This window comes from Monodon monoceros, unplaced genomic scaffold (assembly GCF_005190385.1).
Source record: "Monodon monoceros isolate NGI ecotype Baffin Bay Population unplaced genomic scaffold, NGI_Narwhal_1 Super_Scaffold_9, whole genome shotgun sequence".
In the NCBI taxonomy this organism is placed as follows: Eukaryota; Metazoa; Chordata; class Mammalia; order Artiodactyla; family Monodontidae; genus Monodon; species Monodon monoceros.
Genome location: NW_021703786.1, coordinates 7,112,724 through 7,133,948, shown reverse-complemented (window position 1 = coordinate 7,133,948; position 21,225 = coordinate 7,112,724). Strand labels below are relative to the sequence as shown.

The 21,225-nt window shown below is 41.3% G+C and overlaps 1 protein-coding gene and 1 pseudogene across 1 annotated transcript; both read right to left on the bottom strand.

The window, feature by feature from the left end:
- Positions 1–312: 312 nt before the first annotated feature.
- Positions 313–1,245, bottom strand: LOC114889667 (olfactory receptor 4D2-like). Its single transcript, XM_029213128.1, has one exon. The coding sequence runs from the start codon at positions 1,243–1,245 to the stop codon at positions 313–315; it is 933 nt and encodes a 310-aa protein (XP_029068961.1).
- Positions 1,246–18,715: 17,470 nt separating this feature from the next.
- LOC114889606 lies at positions 18,716–19,649 on the bottom strand (annotated as a pseudogene).
- Positions 19,650–21,225: the final 1,576 nt, after the last annotated feature.

The following is a 21,225-nucleotide window of genomic DNA, read 5'->3' as shown; positions in this document are numbered from 1 at the left end:
CAGAAAACAGAACTGCTCTTCTGGGAAAATGTTGACATTTTAAGAGGAAACTGTCCACCAAGAAGGCAGAAAGGAGAGTATGGCTTTCCAGAATGTTTCCATGACAACACATCTTGTCCTAGGAGTGTTCAAATCAACCACCACAAAAAAAGGATATTTTCCTTTTTTCTAAAACTCTGAGTAAGTTGTTTAGTTTCAATACTTATTCACTTCTACGATGACCCTCACAACACATCCACGGGTATGAAGAGGGCAGATACTCTCTCTCCACCTTATAAATGGAAAACGAAGCCAAAGAAAAGTGACCCACTCTCACTCCCTTTTACAAACCACCCAGCGCCTCCCTAATCTCTTCACAGCTGCCTGCATCTTCTGGTTCCTCAGGGTGTAGATCATGGGGTTTACCGTGGGGGTCATGACTCTGTGGCTGAAGGATACAGCCTTGTCCATGGAGAAGGAGGTGAAGGGCCAGGCATAGAGGTAAATGCTTGGAATGAAGACCATGGGCACGACGATGATGTGGGTGGTGCAGGTAGAAGCTGCCTTCCTCCTTACCTTCCCTGAGTGGGACCTCAGCATCACCAGGAAGACTGAGTAGGAGATCGGGAGGAGGAGGAACAAGATGACGTCAAGCATCTCACTGCTGCAGATCATGAGGAACTCTAAGACAGAAGTGTCCGTGCAGGCAAGTCTCAGTACTTGTGGAACATCACAGTAGAAGTTACCTAAGATGTTGCGGCTACAGAAAGGCAGTGGAAGCATCAGAGCCAGTTGGGAAGTGGAATGAACAAAACCTACCATCCAGGCTGTCACCACCAGCCCCACACAGAGCTGAGTGTTCATGATGGTGACATAGTAGAGGGGCCGGGAGATGGCAGCAAGGTGGTCATAGGCTGTCACTGAGAGGAAGAAGATCATGGCACCTCCCAGAAAGTGGAACAAGAAGACCTGGGCCATGCAGCCCTGGTAGGAGATGGTCTTCTTCTCAGCGAGGAAGTCCACAAGCATCTTTGGGGCAGTGACTGAGGAGAAACAGAGGTCTAAGATAGCCAGGTTTTGGAACAGAAAATACATGGGAGTCTGGAGCCAGGAATCAGAGGTCACCGTGACCATGATGAGGAGGTTTCCCATGAGAGTGGTGGTATAGACAAATAGGAACCTCAGAAACAAGAAGAACTGGAGCTCCTGAGTCTGGGAGAGCCGCAGGACAAATTCTGATACCCATGTGAGACTCCCTGATTTCATGGTGTCTTCTCCATACACCTAAAGAAAACACACCATAGACAGAGATGCATGAAGTTACTATGTGCCCTTCTAGTGCTCAGTGGCTCAAAGCAATTGTCCAAGTCCAGATGATGGACATCTTCATGTGAAAATCATAATACCAGGTGCTGATTAAATGGCCTTGTCTTTGGAGATTTCACTAGTCAGTGCTGGAATACACATTCAAGCGATACCTTAAAGCCATCCAGAGACACATACAGCCTGCCTTTCAATGATTCAGTGTAATATAGTGATGGGGGAGACAACTTAGAATCCAACAAACGAGAGTCAAATTTCAGAGCTTCCATTTCCTTGAAATTTGACCTTGAGTAAGTTACTTAACCTGGGTCTCAGTTTCCACATCTCTAAGAAGAATGTTTCCTTTATAGAAATTACCTAGGGAATTAAATAACACATAAGGATCCTAGAACAGTGTCTGGAATAATAAATGGTAATCACTGTCCTCTGTGTAGTCTCCTGCTCTAAAGATACCCTCCCTTTTCCAGTCTCTAATACTTTTTTGTACCAATCATTTTTCATGCAACAATGAACATATCATAATGTTAATGAACTTTTCATGGTTCATTAACATTTCTAGGTTTTCCCTCCATAATTCAACTCTAAGCTCCCAGAGGTATAATTATGCATCTTATAATTTATTTCTGCCCTGCAGTGCCCATCTTTGCTGACAGCCAATACTCAAAAACATGTGGTGTTGACTGCTGGGTGGGTGAACAGCTATAGGAAGTGCCTCCCTCATTGATGTAGGTGGCCCCTTACTGGATGAGGTCATGGAATATATGGTGTGAGTGCTGAGACAAAAGAAGGGGGAGAGAGATTCTCTGGATTAAGAAATGGGTGATGGCTATTGTATGAAGGGGACTGGAAGAGCTCTTCTGAACGGAACAAGAATTTTAGAAGATGTTACTGAATAGAAGGATGGAAGAGAAAGGAAGATGTTGAAATAAGAGAAATAAAATAGACAAAGGAATAAGGAGGGCAGATTAAGAGAAAGGGAGGAAGGGGAAGGGAGAGGTGGAGGGGTGGGGAGGGGAATGGAAACAAAGGTGAAGGACACGGAGGGTGAGAGACAGAAGTGACAGGTGAGGGTTAAGTGGCCCCCACACTCCCCTGCTTTGTCTCACTCCCCCCCCACCTCCCTCCTGCAATTTATTGTCCAGCGGAGGTCATTTTAATAGCATCCTTCTTCTTCCATCTGCTTTCACGCCAGTCCATCTTCTATATCACTGTCAGAGAGACCTTTCTAAACCTATCTGATCGTCTTCCTCCCTCATTATAATCTTTTAATGACTATCAAGGGCCCACAGCTTAAAACTCAAACTCTTAGAAGCTGCCTAACATGCTTTGTAGATTAATTCAGGGTTGAAAAACATACTTACATATGTGCAACTCCCTCTCAGTATGTCATACCAAACTTTAAAATGTAGACTCCATCTACCTTTCTAATCAGTATCCCTGTTATCCAGGAACTGATTTCTGTTCAAGGAATTCATAGCCTCTCACATTTGCCATATGCTTGGTTATTTCTCTAGCTTTGGGAATGAATTCTGTTTCCTGAAATACCTTCTACTACCTTCTCAACCTAGAAGTCCTCAGACACCACCTTCTCTGTGACTCCTTCTCCATTTCTCTCATGCAGAATTAATCCCTCATTTCTCTGGGTTCCAATAATGTTTTATAAGTACCTCTGTTATAGTATTTATCATTTTTTCTATTGTCCCTTTTAACTAGATTTTTAATTCAACAACTCAGTAACCCCAGCACCTATACTAAGTCTGATTTAGCAGTTGCTCAAAAAATGTTTGCTAACATAATGTATTAATAGGTAATTATGTGGTCCATGTGGAGAATTTTGTGTTGTATTCCCTTATCCTTTACTCTTAGCGTCCTCCCTCTAAATCACAGAACCAAGCTTTCACTTGGTTGTAAAAAACCTGGTTTTGCACATGCAACTTGAGGAATCTGTTTTCAACACCTTGTTTTCCATGCATTACTTTCTGAGGCTCTCCTCACATGTAAGAATTACTACTGTCAAGCCTATGTCACTTGTTTATTCTCTCCACCTCCAGTAAGTGTTTCTGGATGCTTCTTACAGCTGCTCTATCTATAGGTGAGGAAACCCTGGTCTCTCACCTTTCTTCAGCCCAGAATGGGAGAGAGCCTTCAGGTCTTCCATCTTCTTGGAAATCCTTTTCTGCAGCTTTAGCTTCCCAGCCACTGCCCATACATCACCTATACAACAATGGGTGTGACCCTTGGGGAATAGGATATATCTCTGGGGAGAACTTACTGGACTCAGCTCAGGAAGTAGGGCTGGGTTGATTACCACTGGGGGCAAGGGAGCAATGGAAGTTGTTAAAAAGTTTCAAAATGTCTCAAAAACACATAATTATTAAGAGTTATTCCTTGGGGGCCAAAAGGACCAAGGACAATACAATTTTATAGATTGTAGAATGTAGAATTCTCAGACCAAGATCTAATAGGACAAGAGTCTCTTCTAAAGAAACAGACTCTCTGGGAGTTTGGGAAGAACCCATTTCTTAGACCAGTGATTCTTACCCTTGAGACAATCACCTGGAGAACTTGTTAAAAGACAAATTAGCGTGCCCCAGCCCCAGCCCTTCTCATTCATTTGGTCAATGGTAAGGCCAAGAATTTTCATTTGTAACAAGTTCTCAGATGATACTGATGCCCCTGTCCTGGGGACCACACTCTGAGCATCACAGTCTTGCTCATCAGCACAGGGACTATTCTCTCTCTCCTGGAATCGTCCAGATAACTGGCTTGATTTCTTTCCTTCTTCTTCTCCCCCTTCTTCTCTTGTCCTTTCGTCTACTTTTAAGCCTAATTGATCTTCACTTAACGAAATTCATAAGTGAGAAAATATTTGTAGACTACACTGGAAACTTACTGCCCTGTAAACCTTGTCCTTTATTTTGCCAACCAAAGTCCCAATATTGATTAACCACCTGTCCTAAGTCTACTACATCATCTGTAAAATGCCAACATTCTTTACATGTGAATTCTTACCACCTCTAACGCAAGGATTGGTACAGGAAACCCATATATATCCTATTATGAGGAATTGCGCAAGACTGGAATTAATTGGCATTGTAACCTTGATGTGCTGTAAAAACTGTCTGACTTCTTACACGGAGCTGTCTGATCTGCATAGGATTTCCAGATTGGTCTGAATTCTTTCATTGCAAATGTTTATACTTGGCAAAATAAAGTATCTTCCTGCGGCAGATAAGAATATAATGTGAAGCTCTTCCACATACAAGAGATACAGATTTTTTAAAGTTATTTTTAAAAAATTGACGTATAGTTGCTGTACTATATTATATAAGTTACAGGTGTACAATATACTGACTGACAATTTTTAAAGGTTGTACTCCATTTATAGTTATTATAAAATATTGGCTATATTCCCTGTGTTGTACGGTATATCCTTGTAGCTTATTTTATTTCATTTTTTTATTGGAGTACAATTGCTTTACAATGTTGTGTTAGTTTCTGCTGTACAATGAAATGAATCAGCAATATGTATACATATATCCCTTCCCTGTTGGACCTCCCTCCCACCCAATCCCTCATCCCACCCATGTAGGTCATCACAGAGCCCCGAGCTGAGCTTCTTATGCTTTGTAACAGTTTCTCACTAGCTATCTATTTTACACATGGTAGTGTATATATGTCAATCCTAATCTCCCAATTCGTCCCACATTCCCCTTCCCCCACTGTGTCCACAAGTCCATTCTCTACGTCTGTGACTCTATTCCTGCCCTGGAAATAGGTTCATCTGTACCAATGTATAATCCATTTTGAGTTTATTTTTGTGTATGTTGTTAGGGAGTGTTCTAATTTCATTCTTTTACATGTAGCTGTCCAGCTTTCCCAGCACCACTTATTGAATTAACTGTCTTTTCTCCATTGTATATCCTTGCCTCCTTTGTCATAGATTAGTTGACCATAGGTTCGTGGGTTTACCTCTGGGCTTTCTATCCTGTTCCATTGATCTATATTTCTGTTTTTGCGCCAGTACCATACTGTCTTGTTTACTGTAGCACTGTAGTAGAGTTTGAAGTTGGGGAGTCTGATTCCTCCAGCTCCGTTTTTTTCCCTCAAGACTGCTTTGGCTATTCGGGGTCTTTTGTGTCTCCATACAAATTTTAAGATTTTTTTGTTCTAGTTCTGTAAGAAATGCCATTGGTAGTTTGATAGGGATTGCATTGAATCTGTAGGTTGCTTTGGGTAGTATAACCATTTTCACAACATTGATTCTTCCAATCCAAGAACATGGTATATCTCTCCATCTGTTTGTATCATCTTTAATTTCTTTCATCAGTGTCTTATAGTTTTCTGCACACAGGTCTTTTGTCTCCTTAGGTAGGTTTATTCCTAGGTATTTTATTGTTTTTGTTGCAATGGTAAATGGGATTGTTTCCTTAATTTTGCTTTCTGATCTTTGTTGTTAGTGTATAGTAATACAAGAGATTTCTGTGCATTAATTTTGTATCCTGCAACTTTACCAAATTCATTGATAAGCTCTAGTAGTTTTCTGGTGGCATCTTTAGGATTTTGTATGTATAGTATCATGTCATCTGTGAACAGTGACAGTTTTACTTCTTCTTTTCCAATTTGTATTCCTTTTATTTCTTTCTCTTCTCTGAAAAGAAGTCTTAGAGATGGCTAGGACTTCCAAAACTATGTCGAATGAGAGTGGCAAGAGTGGACATCCCTGTATTTTTCCTGATATTAGAGGAAATGCTTTCAGTTTTTCACCATTTCACCATTGCTGTGGGTTTGTTGTATATGGCCTTTATTATGTTGAGGTAGGTTCCCTCTATGCCCATTTTCTGGAGAGCTTTTATCACAAATTGGTGTTAACTTTTGTCAAAAGCTTTTTCTGCGTCTTTTGAGATGATCATATGGTTTTTATTCTTTAATATGTTAATAGGGTGTATCACATTGATTGTTTTGCATATGTTGAAAAATCCTTGCATTCCTGGGATAAATCCCACTTGATCATGGTGTATGATCCTTTTAATGTGTTGTTGGATTCTGTTTGCTAGTATTTTGTTGAGGATTTTTGCATCCATGTTCATCAGTGATATTGGTCTGTAATTTTCTTTTTTTGTGATATCTTTGTCTGGTTTTGGTATCGGGGTGATGGTGGCCTTGTAGAATAAATTTAGCAGTGATCCTCCCTCTGAAATTTTTTGGAAGAGTTTGAGAAGGATAGCTGTTAGCTCTTCTCTAAATGTTTGATAGAACTCACCCGTGAAGCCATCTGGTCCTGGGCTCTTGTTTGTTGGAAGATTTTTAATTACAGTTTCAATTTCATTACTTGTGATTGGTCTGTTTATATTTTCTAATTCTTCCTGGTTCAGTTTGGAAAATTGTACCTTTCCAAGAATTTGTCCATTTTATTGGCATATAGTTGCTTTTGGTAGTCTCTTATGATCTTTTATATTTCTGCAGCGTCAGTTGTAATTTCTCCTTTTTCATTTCCAATTTTATTGATTTGAGTTCTCTCCCTTCTTTTCTTGGAATCTGGCTAAAGGCTTATCAATTTTGTTTATCTTCTCAAATAACCAACTTTAGTTTTACTGATCTTTGCTATTGTTTTCTTTGTTTCTATTTCATTTATTTCTGCTCTGACCTTTATGATTTCTTTCCTTCTACTGACTTTGGGTTTTCTTTGTTCTTCTTTCTCTAGTTGCTTTAGGTGTAAGTTTAGATGTTTTATTTGAGATTTTTCTTGTTTCTTGAGGTGATATTGAATTGCTATGAACTTCCCTTTTAGAACTGATTTTGCTGCATCCCATAGGTTTTGGGTCATCGTGTTTTTGTTGTCATTTGTTTCTAGGTATTTTTTATTTCCTTTCTGATATCTTCAGTGATCTCCTGGTTATTTAGCAGTGCACTGTTTAGGTTCCCGTGTTTGTGTTTTTACAGTTCTTTTTCCTGTAATTGATTTCTAATCTCATAGTGTTGTGGTCAGAAAAGATGCTTGATATGATTTCAATTTTCTTAAATTTTCCGAGGGTTGATTTGTGACCCAAAGTGTGATCTGTCCTGGAGAATGTTTCATGTGCACTTGAGAAGGAAGTGTATTCAGATGCTTTCCAGTGAAATGTCTTATAAGTATCCAGTAAATCTATCTGGTCTATTGTGTCATGTAAAGCTTGTGTTTCCTGGGACTTCCCTGGTGGTGCAGTGGTTAAGCATCCGCCTGCCAATGCAGGGGACATGGGTTTGAGCCCTGGTCTGGGAAGATCCTACAAGCTATGGAGCAACTAAACCCATGTGCCACAGCTAATGAGCCTGTGCTCTAAAGCCTGTGAGCCACAATCACTGAGCCCACTTGTCACAACTACTGAAGCCCGCAGGCCTACAGCCCATGCTCTGCAATAAGAGAAGCCACAGCAATGAGATGCCCACGCACTGCAACAAAGAGTAGCCCCCGCTTGCTGCAACTAGAGAAAGCCCGTGTGCAGCAACGAAGACCCAAAGTAGCCAAAAATAAATTAATTAATTAAAAAGCTTGTGTTTCCTTATTTATTTCTGTCTGGATGATCTGTCCATTGGTGTAAGTAAGTGGGGAGTTAAAGTCCCCCACTATTATTGTGTTATGGTTGATTTCCCCTTTTATGGGTGTTAGCATTTGCCTTATAGATTGAGGTGCTCCTATGTTGGGTGCATAAATGTTTACAATTGTTCAATCTCTTCTTGGATGGATCCCATGATCATTATGTAGTGTCCTTCCTTATCTCTGTAACAGTCTTTATTTATTTATATTTTATTTATTTATTTATTTTTGGCTGTGTTGGGTCTTTGTTGCTGCACGCCGTCTTTCTCTAGTTGTGGTGAGTGGGGGCTACTCTTCGTTGCAGCGGGCAGGCTTCTCATTGTGGTGGCTTCTTTTGTTGTGGAGCATGGGCTCTAGGTGTGTGGGCTTCAGTAGTTATGGCACATGGGCTCAGTAGTTGCGGCTCATGGGCTCTACAGCGCAGGCTCAGTAGTTGTGGCACATGGGCTTAGTTGCTCCACAGCATGTTAGATCTTCCCAGACCAGGGATCAAACCCATGTCTCCTGCATTGGCAGGCAGATTCTCAACCTCTGCACCACCAGGGAAGTCCAACAGTCTTTATTTTAAAGTCTATTTTATCTGATTTGAGTATTGCTGCTCCAGCTTCCTTTTGATTTCCATTTGCATGGAATATCTTTTTCCATCCCCTCACTTTCAGTCTGTATGTTTCCCTAGGTCTGAAGTGGGTTTCTTGTAGACAGCATATATACAGGTCTTGTTTTTGTATCCATTCAGCCAGTCTGTGTCTTTTGGTTGGAGCATTTAATCCATTTACATTTAAGGTAATTATAGATATGTATGTTCCTATTACCATTTTCTTAATTGCTCTGGATTTGTTTTTGTGGGTCTTTTTCTTCTCTTTTGTTTCCTGCCTAGAGATGTTCCTTTAGCATTTGTTTGAGAGCTGGTTTGGTGGTGCTGAGTTCTCTTAGCTTTTGCTTGTCTGTAAAACTTTTGATTTCTCCATTGAATCTGAATGAGATCCTTGCTGGGTAGAGTAATCTTGGTTGAAGTTTTTTCCCATTCATCACTTTAAATACAACCTGCCACTCCCTTCTGGCCTGCAGAATTTCTACTGATAAAACAGCTGATAACCTTGTGGAGATTCCTTTGTATGTTATTTGTTGCTTTTCCCTTGCTGCTTTTAATATGTTTTCTTTGAATTTAATTTTTGTTAGTTTGATTAGTATGTGTCTTGGTGTGTTTCTCCTAGGGTTTATCCTGTATGGGACTCTGTGCTTCCTGGACTTGGGTGGCTATTTCCTTTCCCATGTTAGGGAAGTTTTCAACTATAATCTCTTCAAATATTTTCTCAGACCCTTTCTTTTTCTCTTCCTCTTCGTCTTCCTATAATTCTAATGTTGTTGCATTTAGTGTGTCCCAGATGTCCCTGAGACTGTCCTCAATTCTTTTCATTCTTTTTTTTTATTCTGCTCCTTGGCAGTTATTTCCACCTTTCTATCTTCCAGCTCACTTATTCATTCTTCTGCCTCAGTTATTCTGCTATTGATTCCTTCTACTGTATTTGTCATTTTAGTTATTGTGTTGTTCATCTCTGTTGTTTGTTCTTTAGTTCTTCTAGATCTTTGTTAACATTTCTTGTATTTTCTCAATCTGTGCCTCTAATCTAGTTCTGAGATTTTGAATCATCTTTACTTTCATTACTCTGAATTCTTTTTCAGGTAGGTTGCCTATTTCATCTTCATTTATTTAGTCTTGTAGGTTTTTACCCTGTTCCTTCATCTGTAACATATTTTTTGTCACCTCATTTTTTTTGATGGTTGGAACTGTGTTCCTGTCTTACTGGTTGTTTGGCCTGAGGCTTCCAGCACTGGAGCTTTCAGGCAGCTGGGTAGAGCGGGGTCTTGGTGACAAGATGAGGACCTCTGGGAGACCTCACTCCAATTAATATTCCCTGGGGTCTGAGGTTCTCTGTTAGTCCAGTGATTTGGACTTGGTGTTCCCACCACAGGAGCTCAGGCCCAACCCCCTGCTTGTGAACCAAGATCCTGCAAGCCACAATGCATGGCAAAAAAAATAAAAGGAGGAGACAATAACAAAAATTAAAAATAATATTAGAAAACTAAAAAATATATTAGAAAAAATAAAAATATAAATGAAACAACAACTGGAAGGTAAAACAGAGCTACAATAGCAAAAAAAAAAAAAAAAAAGGGCCGGAAAAAGGCCTTGGCTGTGGAGGGGCATGGTTTAGGCAGTGATGGGGTCTAGGCTCAGGACCCACAGGACTGGAAAAGGCCCTGGAGAGCTGGCAGAGTGAGGCTTAGGCTTAACCGGCCAGAGAGGGCCCCAGAGTGCCTCCAGCCTAGGAATGCGGAGGATCAGGCCTGGGACCTCAGCAGGCTCACCAGAGCCTGAGTCGGTGAGGAAAACAGTAGCCACACTTCCCCACCCCCATCCTCCAATCCCTGGGGTTCCCTCCCCATTCGCCTCTACTCCCACACCACCAGGACCCACACGGCTAGAGGGGGCCTCAGAGGGTGAAGGACCAGACCCAAAACCCCAGCAGGCTCCCCAGGGCCCGAGTGGGCAGGGAAAACACTAGCTGCATTCCCCTCCAATCCTCCAAACTCCCGAGGGTCTCTCCCCATCCCCGTTGATCCCCTCGTGGTGAGTGGGCCTCTCCAGACGTGGGAACTCCTCCCCTCCCCCAGCTGCCCCTCAGGGGCACCAGTCCCATCCTGCCTTCACTTCTCTTCCCCTCTTGTTCCCCACCCCATGTCCTACTCAGTAGCTCAGGGGTTCCTCCTGTCCCCTTGGTGTTGAGGGCCCCCACTAGCATATGTTAGGTTCCCTACTTGTGAGGATACACAAACTCCACATACTCCTACTCTGCCACCTTGACTCTGCCCCCCTTGTACCTTATTTTATATCTAAAAAATATATATTTATATTAGGTATAACTATTATACCTAATAGTTTGTACCTCTTAAATACCATTACCCCTCTCCCTTGCCTCTTCCCATTGGTAACTGCTAATTTGTACTCTATAACTGTGAGTCTGCTTCTTTTTTGTTTTTTCACAAGTTTGTTGTATTTTTTAGATTCCACATATAACTGATATCATATGATATTTGTCTTTCTCTGTTTGAGTTATCTCATTTAGCAGGATGCTCTCCAAGTCCATTCATGTTGCTGCAAATGGCAGATTTTCATTCTTTTTTATGGCTGAGTAGTATTCCACTGTATATATGTATACATTGGTACATATATATATATATATCCCACATCATCTTCTTTATCCATTCATCTGTTGATGGACACTTTGGTTGTTTCCATATCTTTGCAATTGTACATAATGCTGCTATGAACATTGGGGTGCATGTATCTTTCACATTAGTATTTTTGGTTTTGGGGGGTATACACTGAGAAGTGGAATTGCTGGGTCATATGGTAGTTCTATTTTTAATTTTTTCAGAAACGTCTATACTGTTTTTCACAGTGGCTGCACCAGTCTACATTCCCACCAAGAGTGTACAAGTTCCCTTTTCTCCACATCCTCGCCAACATTAGTTATTTGTGTTCTTTTTGATGATAGCCATTCTGACAGGTGTGAGGTGATATCTCATTGTGGTTTTCATTTGAATTTCCCTGATGATTAGCAGTGCAGAGCATCTTTTCATGTGCCTGTTGACTATCTGTGTTTCTTCTGGAAAAATGTCTATTCAATTCTTCTGCCCATTTTTTAAATTGGGTGTTTTGTTTTTTTGATGTTTAGTTGTATGAACTGTTTACATATGTTGGATCTAAATCCCTTATTGGTCCTATAATTTGCAAATATTTCCTCTCATTCACTAGATTGTCTTCATTTTGTTGATGGTTTCCTTTGCTATGCAAAAATTGTTAAATTTAATTAGGGCCCATTTGTTTATTTTTGCTTTTGTTTCCTTTACTTTAGGAAACAGATCCAAAAATATATATATTGTGGCAATTTATGTCAAAGAGTGTTCTATGTTTCCTCTAGGAGTTTTATAATATTTAGTTGTACATTTAAGTCTATAAGCCATTTTGAGTTTACTTTTGAATGTGGTGTTAGAGAATGTTCTAATTTCATATAGCTGTCCAGTTTTCCCAGCACCACTTATTGAAGAGACTGTCTTTTCTCCATTGTATATTCTTGCTTCCTTTGTTGTAGATTAATTGACCGTAAGTGCATGAGTTTATTTCTGGGCTCTATATTCTGTTCCATCGATTTATGTGTTTGTTTTCATGCCAGTGCCATACTGTTTTGATTACTGTAGTTTCATAGTGTAGTCTGAAGTCAGGGAGCATGATTCTTCCAGTTCCATTCTTCTTCCTCAAAATTGTTTTGGCTATTTGGGGTTTTTTGTGTTTCCATGCAAATTTTTAAATTATTTGTTCTAGTTCAGTGAAATATGCCATTGGTATTTTGATAGGCATTGTCAGAGTCTATAGATTGCCTTAGGTAGTATGGTCATTTTAACAATATTGATTCTTCCAGTCTAAGAACATGGAATATCTTTCCATCTGTTTCTGTCATCTTCAATTTCTTTCATCAGTGTCTTACAGTTTTCCAGGTACATATGATAGTTAAATGGGATTGTTTTCTTAATTTCTCTTTCTGATAGTTTGTTGTTAGTTTAAAGAAATGCAAGAGATTTCTGTATATTAATTTTGTATGCTTCAATTTTACCAAATTCATCGATGAGCTCTGAGAGTTTTCTGGTGGTGTCTTTAGGATTTTCTATGTACAGCATCACGTCATCTGCAAAGAGTGACACTTTCACTCCTTCCTTTCCAATTTGGATTCCTTTTATTTCTTTTTCTTGTCTGACTGCTGTGGCTAGGACTTGCAAAATTATGCTGAATGAAAGAGGTGAGAGTGGATATCCTTGTCTTGTTCCTGATCTTAGAGGACATGCTTTCAGCTTTTCACTATTGAGTATGTTAGCTATGGGGGGAAAACTACTTATTTAGAGCTTTAGAATACTTTAGAATTGAATCACTTGAAAAAGTACCCTGGATTGATTCTGGGTAAGGGGACAGGACTTGTCCATCTCACTGACTATAATATGGGTGTTTTTTTTGATTTACCTTTCAATAAAAGAAACCTGATATGTTCCAGTTTATATATTCCCCTGTCAGGGCACATTTGAATCTGTAAACTGTCCACCAGACCTCATTTGCTCACTGCATCCACTAATCAACATAATGATTTCAAAAGCCCAGAATGGCCAGAATGGAGGAATTATTCTAAAGACCCAGTCATGGACACTGAGCTGAGAAAACGATTTCTCTATGTACCATACATCTAAGAAAATACATATTTTTCAGACTTAGCTTCAAGTTGTTAAATGGATGCAGGATACGTATAAAATGAACTTCGTTTACATCCTCATTGAGGGAGCTCAGCATCACTGATGATTAATAATTCCCCCCTTGTGATGGTCGGTTTTATGTGATAACTTGACTAGTCTATAGTTCTCAGTTATGCAAACATTAATCTAGGTGTTGCTGAGAAGGTATTTTGTAGATGCAATTGATTCTATAATCAGTTAGTTTTATTTTTTATTTATTTATTTTTAAATTTTATTTATTTATTTTTGGCTGTGTTGGGTCTTCATTGCTGTGCATGGGCTTTCTCTAGTTGCGGTGGGTGGGGGGTACTCTTCATTGTGGTGTGCAGGCTTCTCATCGCGGTGGCTTCTCTTGTTGCATGGGCTCTAGGCGTGCAGGCTTCAGTGGTTGTGGCATGCAGGCTCAGTAGTTGTGGCTCATGGGCTCTAGAGTGCAAACTCAGTAGTTGTGGCGCACGGGCTTAGGTGCTCCATGGCATGTGGGATCTTCCCAGACCAGGGATCAAACATGTGTCCCCTGCATTGGCAGGTGGATTCTCAACCACTGCACCACCAGGGAAGTCCTATTTTTTATTTTTTTATAAGTAAAAATTTTAAGTAAAGGAGATTATCCTAGCTAATCTGAATGTGCCCCTACTCAATAAGTTAAAAGGGCTTAAGAGCAGAACTGAAGTTTCCTTGAAGAAGGTGAAATTCTGGACTGCAGTTTCATGCCTAAGAGTTCCAGCCTGCCCTTCCTGTTGGCCTGCCCTACAGATTTCACACTTACCTAGCCAGTCTCACAATCCGATAAAGAGCTCCTTACAAAAAATCTCTCTCTATCTATCTCTCTGTCTCCTTGACATGTGGATTATTTTGAGGTGAAAACAATCAAGGCCCAAAAGACTCAGGAAGAAACTTTGACCTTCCCCTCTAGCTGTAAAAAGAATTTAGATAGATAACCTGTTCCCGGAATGGAGCTATCACCAGAGACACCTGCAAAGAATGTGGGCTAGGTGTGTATGTGTAGGGGGACAGGGCCTAGATGGTGTCCACTCTGTGTTCTATTGTCTCTACATGGCCCAGCAGGCATTAATTTACCAAACATTTGCTTTTCCATCTCCATGTCAATTTTCTTCCTCTTTTGCAGTTCCACACACCTACCTCAAATACCTTTGTCTTTAGCTGAAGATGGTATTTAAGGTGAAAGTTCCAGCCATTGTGGTGAGTTACTCAGTTTGCCTGGGTCTCTCCCATGTATACATGTTCTTAAACTCTGATTTTCTCTTGTTAATCTGTCTCATGTCAATTTCATTCTTAGACCAGTGAGAAGAACCTGCAAGGGTAGAGGAAAATTTCTTCTCCCCAACATTTCCATATCATACTGGTCCTGTTTCTCTGGTGAAACCCTAACTGATACACCACTTTTAATGGATCATATGTGACGTAAGTTTCATAGGCAAGGCTTATTGAGGTCTTCCTCTCCTTACACTTAAATCATCCCCAAGCTTGATTATAAGTACAGGTGGAATGGCAAGATCAAGAGATTAATGAGCCTGAGAAGAATTGAAGTATTCTCTGGACCATAATTAATCTACTATTACTAGAATGACTTACAGCCTTCCCTCAACAACTTTTTAAAAAATATCTATTTATTTATTTTTATTCATTTGGCTGCGCCAGGTCTTAGTTGCAGCACGCGGAAACTTCGTTGCCACATGCGAGATCTTCACTGCAGCATGTGGGATCTTTTTAGTCGCAGCATGCGGGCTCTTTTAGTTGCAGCATGAGGGATCTAGTTCCCTGACCAGGGATTGAACCCCGGCCCCCTGCATTGGGAGCAGGAGTCTTAACCACTGGACCACCAGGGAAGTCCCCCTTCAACAACTTTTAAGACAGCTGCTTGCACTAATCATATCAACAAAATAACTGAAGAGCATTACTTGACCTGATTGTTCAGATCCTAAGGAAACAGATGCTTAATTTTAAAATATTGATGGAATTTTAAAAAATGGTAAATGGGAATATGTGAAGAAACTAACATTAATTGAACACCTACTATGTGCTAAGTGCTGCTGAGTGTTTTACATTTACCTCATTGATCCACACCACACTGTGAGGTGAATACTATGTAAATTTTACAGCTAAAAAGGTTGAGGTTCAATGAACTCCAAAAAGAACACAACCAAGAGGAGGAAGAGCTGGGATATGAGTCCCATGGCTTCAAAGACTGCTATTGTCCCACTATACTCTTCAAGACAGCATCAAAGCATAGGGAACATTCTTTTTTTTTTTTTTTTTTTTTTTTGTGGTACATGGGCCTCTCACTGTTGTGGCCTCTCCCGTTGCGGAGCACAGGCTCCGGACGCGTAGACTCAGCGGCCATGGCTCACAGGCCTAGCCGCTCCGCGGCATCTGGGATCTTCCCAGACCGGGGCACGAACCCGTGTCCCCTGCATCGGCAGGCGGACTCTCAACCACTGCGCCAGCAGGGAAGGGAAGCCCCCTAGGGAACATTCTTAATTTAAGCCACATATGAACAATTTATTTTTAATTTTTCCTGTAAAACCTTTATAGGGTTAATAAATTTGGGGTTGAGTCAAATTCATGTCATAAACACAGCATAGCTTCCATGAGAGATGTCTTAAATGTATAAAGTCTCATGGATATAGCTGTATTCATTGAGGCTTCTGTTTAGGACGATCAGGTCAGTTGTTTTGTCAGAAGATCCCTGAATGCCAATTTGGGAAAATGACCTGGACTGTTCATCTAGGGCTGTTTAGTATCTCTAAATAAAATCCTTCTGATTATTCTGTAAGGACTTAGGTATTGGAGCTCTGCATGAGGGTGGGGAAGAGCAGTGGAGTGCTGTTTCCCCTCTGGCCTGGATATGTACTCTCTAGTTCACCTTAGTCTTCACTGGGCCCACCTAACTTATTCATGTTACCTGTCAGCTTCTCTAGGCATTTGATTTTATGTACCTGTCTATGACAAACTTTGCTCATTGTCAAGATTTCCGACTCAGGCCAATCATGTCTCTACCATTCTGCTACCAGGGGCTTATACCTATGTGGCAGACACTGTTGATTGCCATTTCCAATCCCCTTCTTTCTGGCTGAAACAGCCAGGCATGCATTTTCCATTCCCCTTTGTAGACTGGGGTGAATATATGACCCAGTTTCTGGCCAGTGGGTCATAGGAGAATTCTGCTGGAATGATTCTATGAAAATTTTCTCCCCAGGAAAAAAAAAAAGGCACATGAATACGTCTCCTCTTCCTTCTTGCTGAATTATTTGGATATAAAGATATGATGGGGCTTCCCTGGTGGCGCAGTGGTTGAGAGTCCGCCTGCCAATGCAGGGGACACGGGTTCGTGCCCCGGTCTGGGAAGATCCCACATGCCGTGGAGCGGCTGGGCCCGTGAGCCATGGCCACTAAGCCTGCGCGTCTGGAGCCTGTGCTCCGCAACGGGAGAGGCCACAACAGTGAGAGGCCCACGTACCGCAAAAAAAAAAGATATGATGACTGGAGCGTTGGCAGCCATATTGCCATCATGAGGGGAAAGACAGGGAATTACAGAGCAGCCAACCCAGAGCCCTAAATTGTTGGAGCTGCTGAATTAACCAACTCTGGAATTGCCTATCCTCTAGTCTTTTTAAGTGAGGTGATTTCCTCATTCTTTAAGCCACTGTGATTTGGTTATGCTGCTACTTGCAACCAAAAGCATCCTTATGGATATATATTTCAAAGAGGACCATCACAGTTTTCAAAAGAGCTCACATCCCCCGTGCAGCTGTGTGTCATATGGTGAGCATCACATTTTAAGAGGGATGTTGTCATATGACAGTAAATACAGAGGAGATGGCCAGGACGGTGGAATCAGGAAACTTGTCACAATGGGAACAATTGAAGGAATGCAGGTGCTGCATCTGGAGAAGAGATAAATTAGAGTATGAGAAAATTTTCATCAGATATTTAAAGAACTCTAGTGTGAAAGAGGAAAACACTGTTCTGAGGGACCACTCAGATCTAACATGACACTAAATCCATTTTCTCTCCCCTCATCTCCAAAGACCCACCCACTGTGAATGGGGAGGAATGTGCGAAATGGGGCAGGGAGGTAGAGGTGGAGAAAGGATAAAATCAGAGCTGCCACGATGGCTTTCCTGGATGGGATGGTTGTTGGGAGGGAAGCGGGAACAAAAAAGCTTCTGTATTATCTTCTTAACTTTGGACCAACATTATACATTGCCCAAGACTTTTATAAAGGAAGCATACCTCAAAGGAGATGGAGTAAAGAAATATAAGTTACAGAGAGAGAAATAAAAAGTAGATCTGAACTTGACAGGGAAAGAATACGGTGCAAGAAAAAGCAGAAATGCCTCTCTGTATAAAATACTGTTCAAGGTGCTGGGAGGATATAAAGATGAATAAAACACACCCTTGCCCTCAAGAAGCCCTCATCCCAGGGCAGAAAGTCAAAGAGAAAGGCAAAAACCCATGAGGTGACAGCTTTGGATTGAACCCATGCCTCAAATCTGGACCACTAATAGACATGGCCCTGCCCTCTGACCTTGGCTCCCCAACCATACTATTAGCATCTTCTCAGCCATATCATCCAAATGATGTAAAGATTAGGCTGGGAAAGTAGGATACTTTTCAGATTATCCGAGGAATTTTTCTAGAAAAGGAATAAATCCAAAGGGAAAATACTTTTATGGGAAATATTTAGAAAAATGTTAAAAGTGAGAACACTTCCCAAATACCGCAGTGAAGGAGGCAGAGAGGCAGGGAGCAGGAAAGAATGTGATTGCTCCAAAGCTGAGATGCAAGTGTTAGGCTGCAATTCAATTGAGAGAACATTAAAATGCAAGAGTTGATAGGATTATTAAAGTTGGAACACTTCAACAGGTTTTCTATAAAGAAGTGTCTTTTGAACTGAGTATTTTATGGCAATGGATATTATGTTTGGCTGTAGGAATACCACAAACAGGAATTTCTGGAACTCCTTGATCTTTATCTAGTATTGTAAAGCCAAAATCTCTTAATAAAATCCTAATGGAGGCTACAAAAAAAAAAAGATGAAAGTGTTGAGCATTCATCACAGATATTCATCCATAGATAAGGAACTCTCTAAGTTTCCCCTTGTGATTGTGGGAGAGCCGGAGTTTCAAACCCCACCCATATCTCCTGCCTCAAAACTTGGAGTCAGAGGAACAATCTCATGGCCAAGCTCTGCCCCTCCTTTGCTGTTCATCATTGAGCAGGTCACTTCTCTCTGAGCTTTCTCGTTTGTAAAACTGTTTAATATAATAAGAACATATCCACTGTCAGTTTTGTGAGAATGAGATAAAAGTGCGAAAGTGCCTAACACAATACCTGCCACAGGAGTAGGTCCATAGAAATATTAGTTTAATCTCAATGGCTACACTCCATAAAGACTTTCCTCCACTTCTCACATGGGAAAACAAAAGTTCAGAGAGAAGATTTGTCATTTAAAGTCAACCTATTTTAAGTTCACTCCCTGCTGAAAATCACTAGGCACTTGCCTAATCTCTTCATGGCTGCCTGCATCTCCTGGTTCCTCAGGGTTTAGATGATGGGGTTGAGCATGGGGATCATGACAGCTTGGCTGATGGGCACAGTCTTGTCCATGGGGAAGGAGGTGAAGGGCCAGGCATAGATATAGATACAGGGAATGAAGACCATAGACGTGACGATGATGTGGGTGGTGCAGGTGGAAGCTGCCTTCCTTCTCGCCTGCCCTGAGTGGACCTCAGCATCATCAGGATGACAGTGTAAGAGAGCAGAAGGAAAGGAACCAGATGAGGACCAACATCCCACTGTTGGAGATCATACGGACCTCCAGGAGGGAGGTGTCCGTGCAGGCAAGTCTTAGCACTTGTGGAACGTCACAGTAGAAGTTATCCAGGATGTTGGGGCCACAAAAAGGCAATGGGAGCATCAGAACCAGCTGGAAAATGGAGTGGAGAAAGCCCCCTACCCAAGCGGTCACCACCAGCCCTACACACATTTGAGTGTTCATGATGGAGACATAGTGGAGGGGCCGGGAGATGGCTATGTAGCGGTCATAGGCCAATACTGCGAGGAAGAAGACAGTCCCACCCCCCAGAAAGTGGAAGAAGAAGATCTGGGCCATGCAGCCCTGGTAGGAGATGATCTTGGTCTCATGTAAGAAGTCCACCAGCATCTCTGGGGAAGTGACTGTAGAAGAGCAGATGTCTATGACAGACTGATTTCAGAGCAGAAAATACATGGGTGTGTGGAGCCAAAACTCAAAAGTCACTGTGACCATGATAAGGAGGGTTCCCACAATGGTGGTGACATAGACAAATGGGAATACCACAAACAGGAATTTCTAGAACTCCTTGGTCTGTGAGAACCCCAAGAGGACAAACTCTGACACCTGTGTGATGTTCTGTCGTTCCATGGGATCTTCCCCACATGCCTAGAAGAGAAACTATTCAAAACAAAAACCATAAAAATTTAATCGTTCTCCTTTGGAGAGTCAGGATTGAGTTAATCAAAGTCTTGGTTGAGTACCATTCCCAAATGGAGCTTAGAAGAGCCTTCCATGGAGATAAATACATTTTCAAGGCTTTCACAGACTTATCTCCCTAACCATACCCTACATCGTATTACAGGCGTTTATGGGTCTTTTTCCCTTTGTACCATGCCGTCCTTGTCCATGGGCTTCATGTCTGACTCACACTTGCTGTGCCTGTGAACCACAGGCTCTACAGATAGAGATGAACCCATCAATGGATGAATACACATGTCACCAAGTACCTATGACCACAAACATCATCAACCTAGGTGCATCAATCTTGAGAGGGTATAGAGGTTAATGATTTTACATAAACAAATAGACACTTCTTTTCAGCCAACGTTTGAGGGGCTGCCTATGGTTCATTGCTGAAGAAAGAGAGATGTGTATTGGAAGAAACTGTCATGTACAAATGCAGAGGCAAATGCGAAGAAAACCAAGCAGAGGATTTCGGCTGTAGTGAAGCTGGGATGGTTAGCGCTTCTGAAACTCTTCCACATAAATACTTCTTGAATGGCATTTGTTGCCATGGGGCCATCTGCAGGGGTAACTCAAAGCAGCCCAGGACAAACGCAAAATCTCCTTGAACTCTCATGGTTTGTTTTGTTTTGTTTTTTAACATCTTAATTGGAGTATAATTGCTTTACCGTGGTGTGTTAGTTTCTGCTTTATAACAAAGTGAATCAGTTATACATATACATATGTTCCCATATCTCTTCCCTCTTGCGTCTCCCTCCCTCCCACCCTCCCTATCCCACCCCTCCAGGCGGTCACAAAGCACCAAGCCGATATCCCTGCGCCATGCGGCTGCTTCCCACTAGCTATCTACCTTACGTTTGTTAGTGTGTATATGTCCATGACTCTCTCTCGCCGTGTCACAGCTCACCCTTCCCCCTCCCCATATCCTCAAGTCCGTTCTCCAGTAGGTCTGCGTCTTTATTCCTGTCTTACCCCTGGGTTCTTCATGACATTTTTTTTTCTTCTTAAATTCCATATATATGTGTTAGCATACGGTATTTGTCTTTTTCTTTCTGACTCACTTCACTCTGTATGACAGACTCTAGGTCCATCCACCTCATTACAAATAGCTCAATTCCGTTTCTTTTTATGGCTGAGCAATATTCCATTGTATATATGTGCCACATCTTCTTTATCCATTCATCTGATGATGGGCACTTCATGGTTTATATTTTAAAACTTATGTGAATTTTCTATTAAACACATATCTCTAGACAATTTTTGGGAGGCTTAAAATTTAAGTATTGTGGCTTGTAAAACTTTGTAAGACCAAGGTGTTAAAGAGAATATAGGATAGGGGAGGGAGGGGGATCAATATGGCAGAGGAGTAGAATGTGGAGTTCACCTTCTCCCACAAAAACATTGAAAATACATCTACAAGTGGAACGATTCACACACAACAGCTATTGAACGCTGACAGAAGACCTCAGACATCCGAAAA

Excerpts from the sequence above, each read along its gene's own strand:
- LOC114889667 (XM_029213128.1), bottom strand. The coding sequence starts at position 1,245 with ATGAAATCAGGGAGTCTCACATGGGTATCAGAATTTGTCCTGCGGCTC.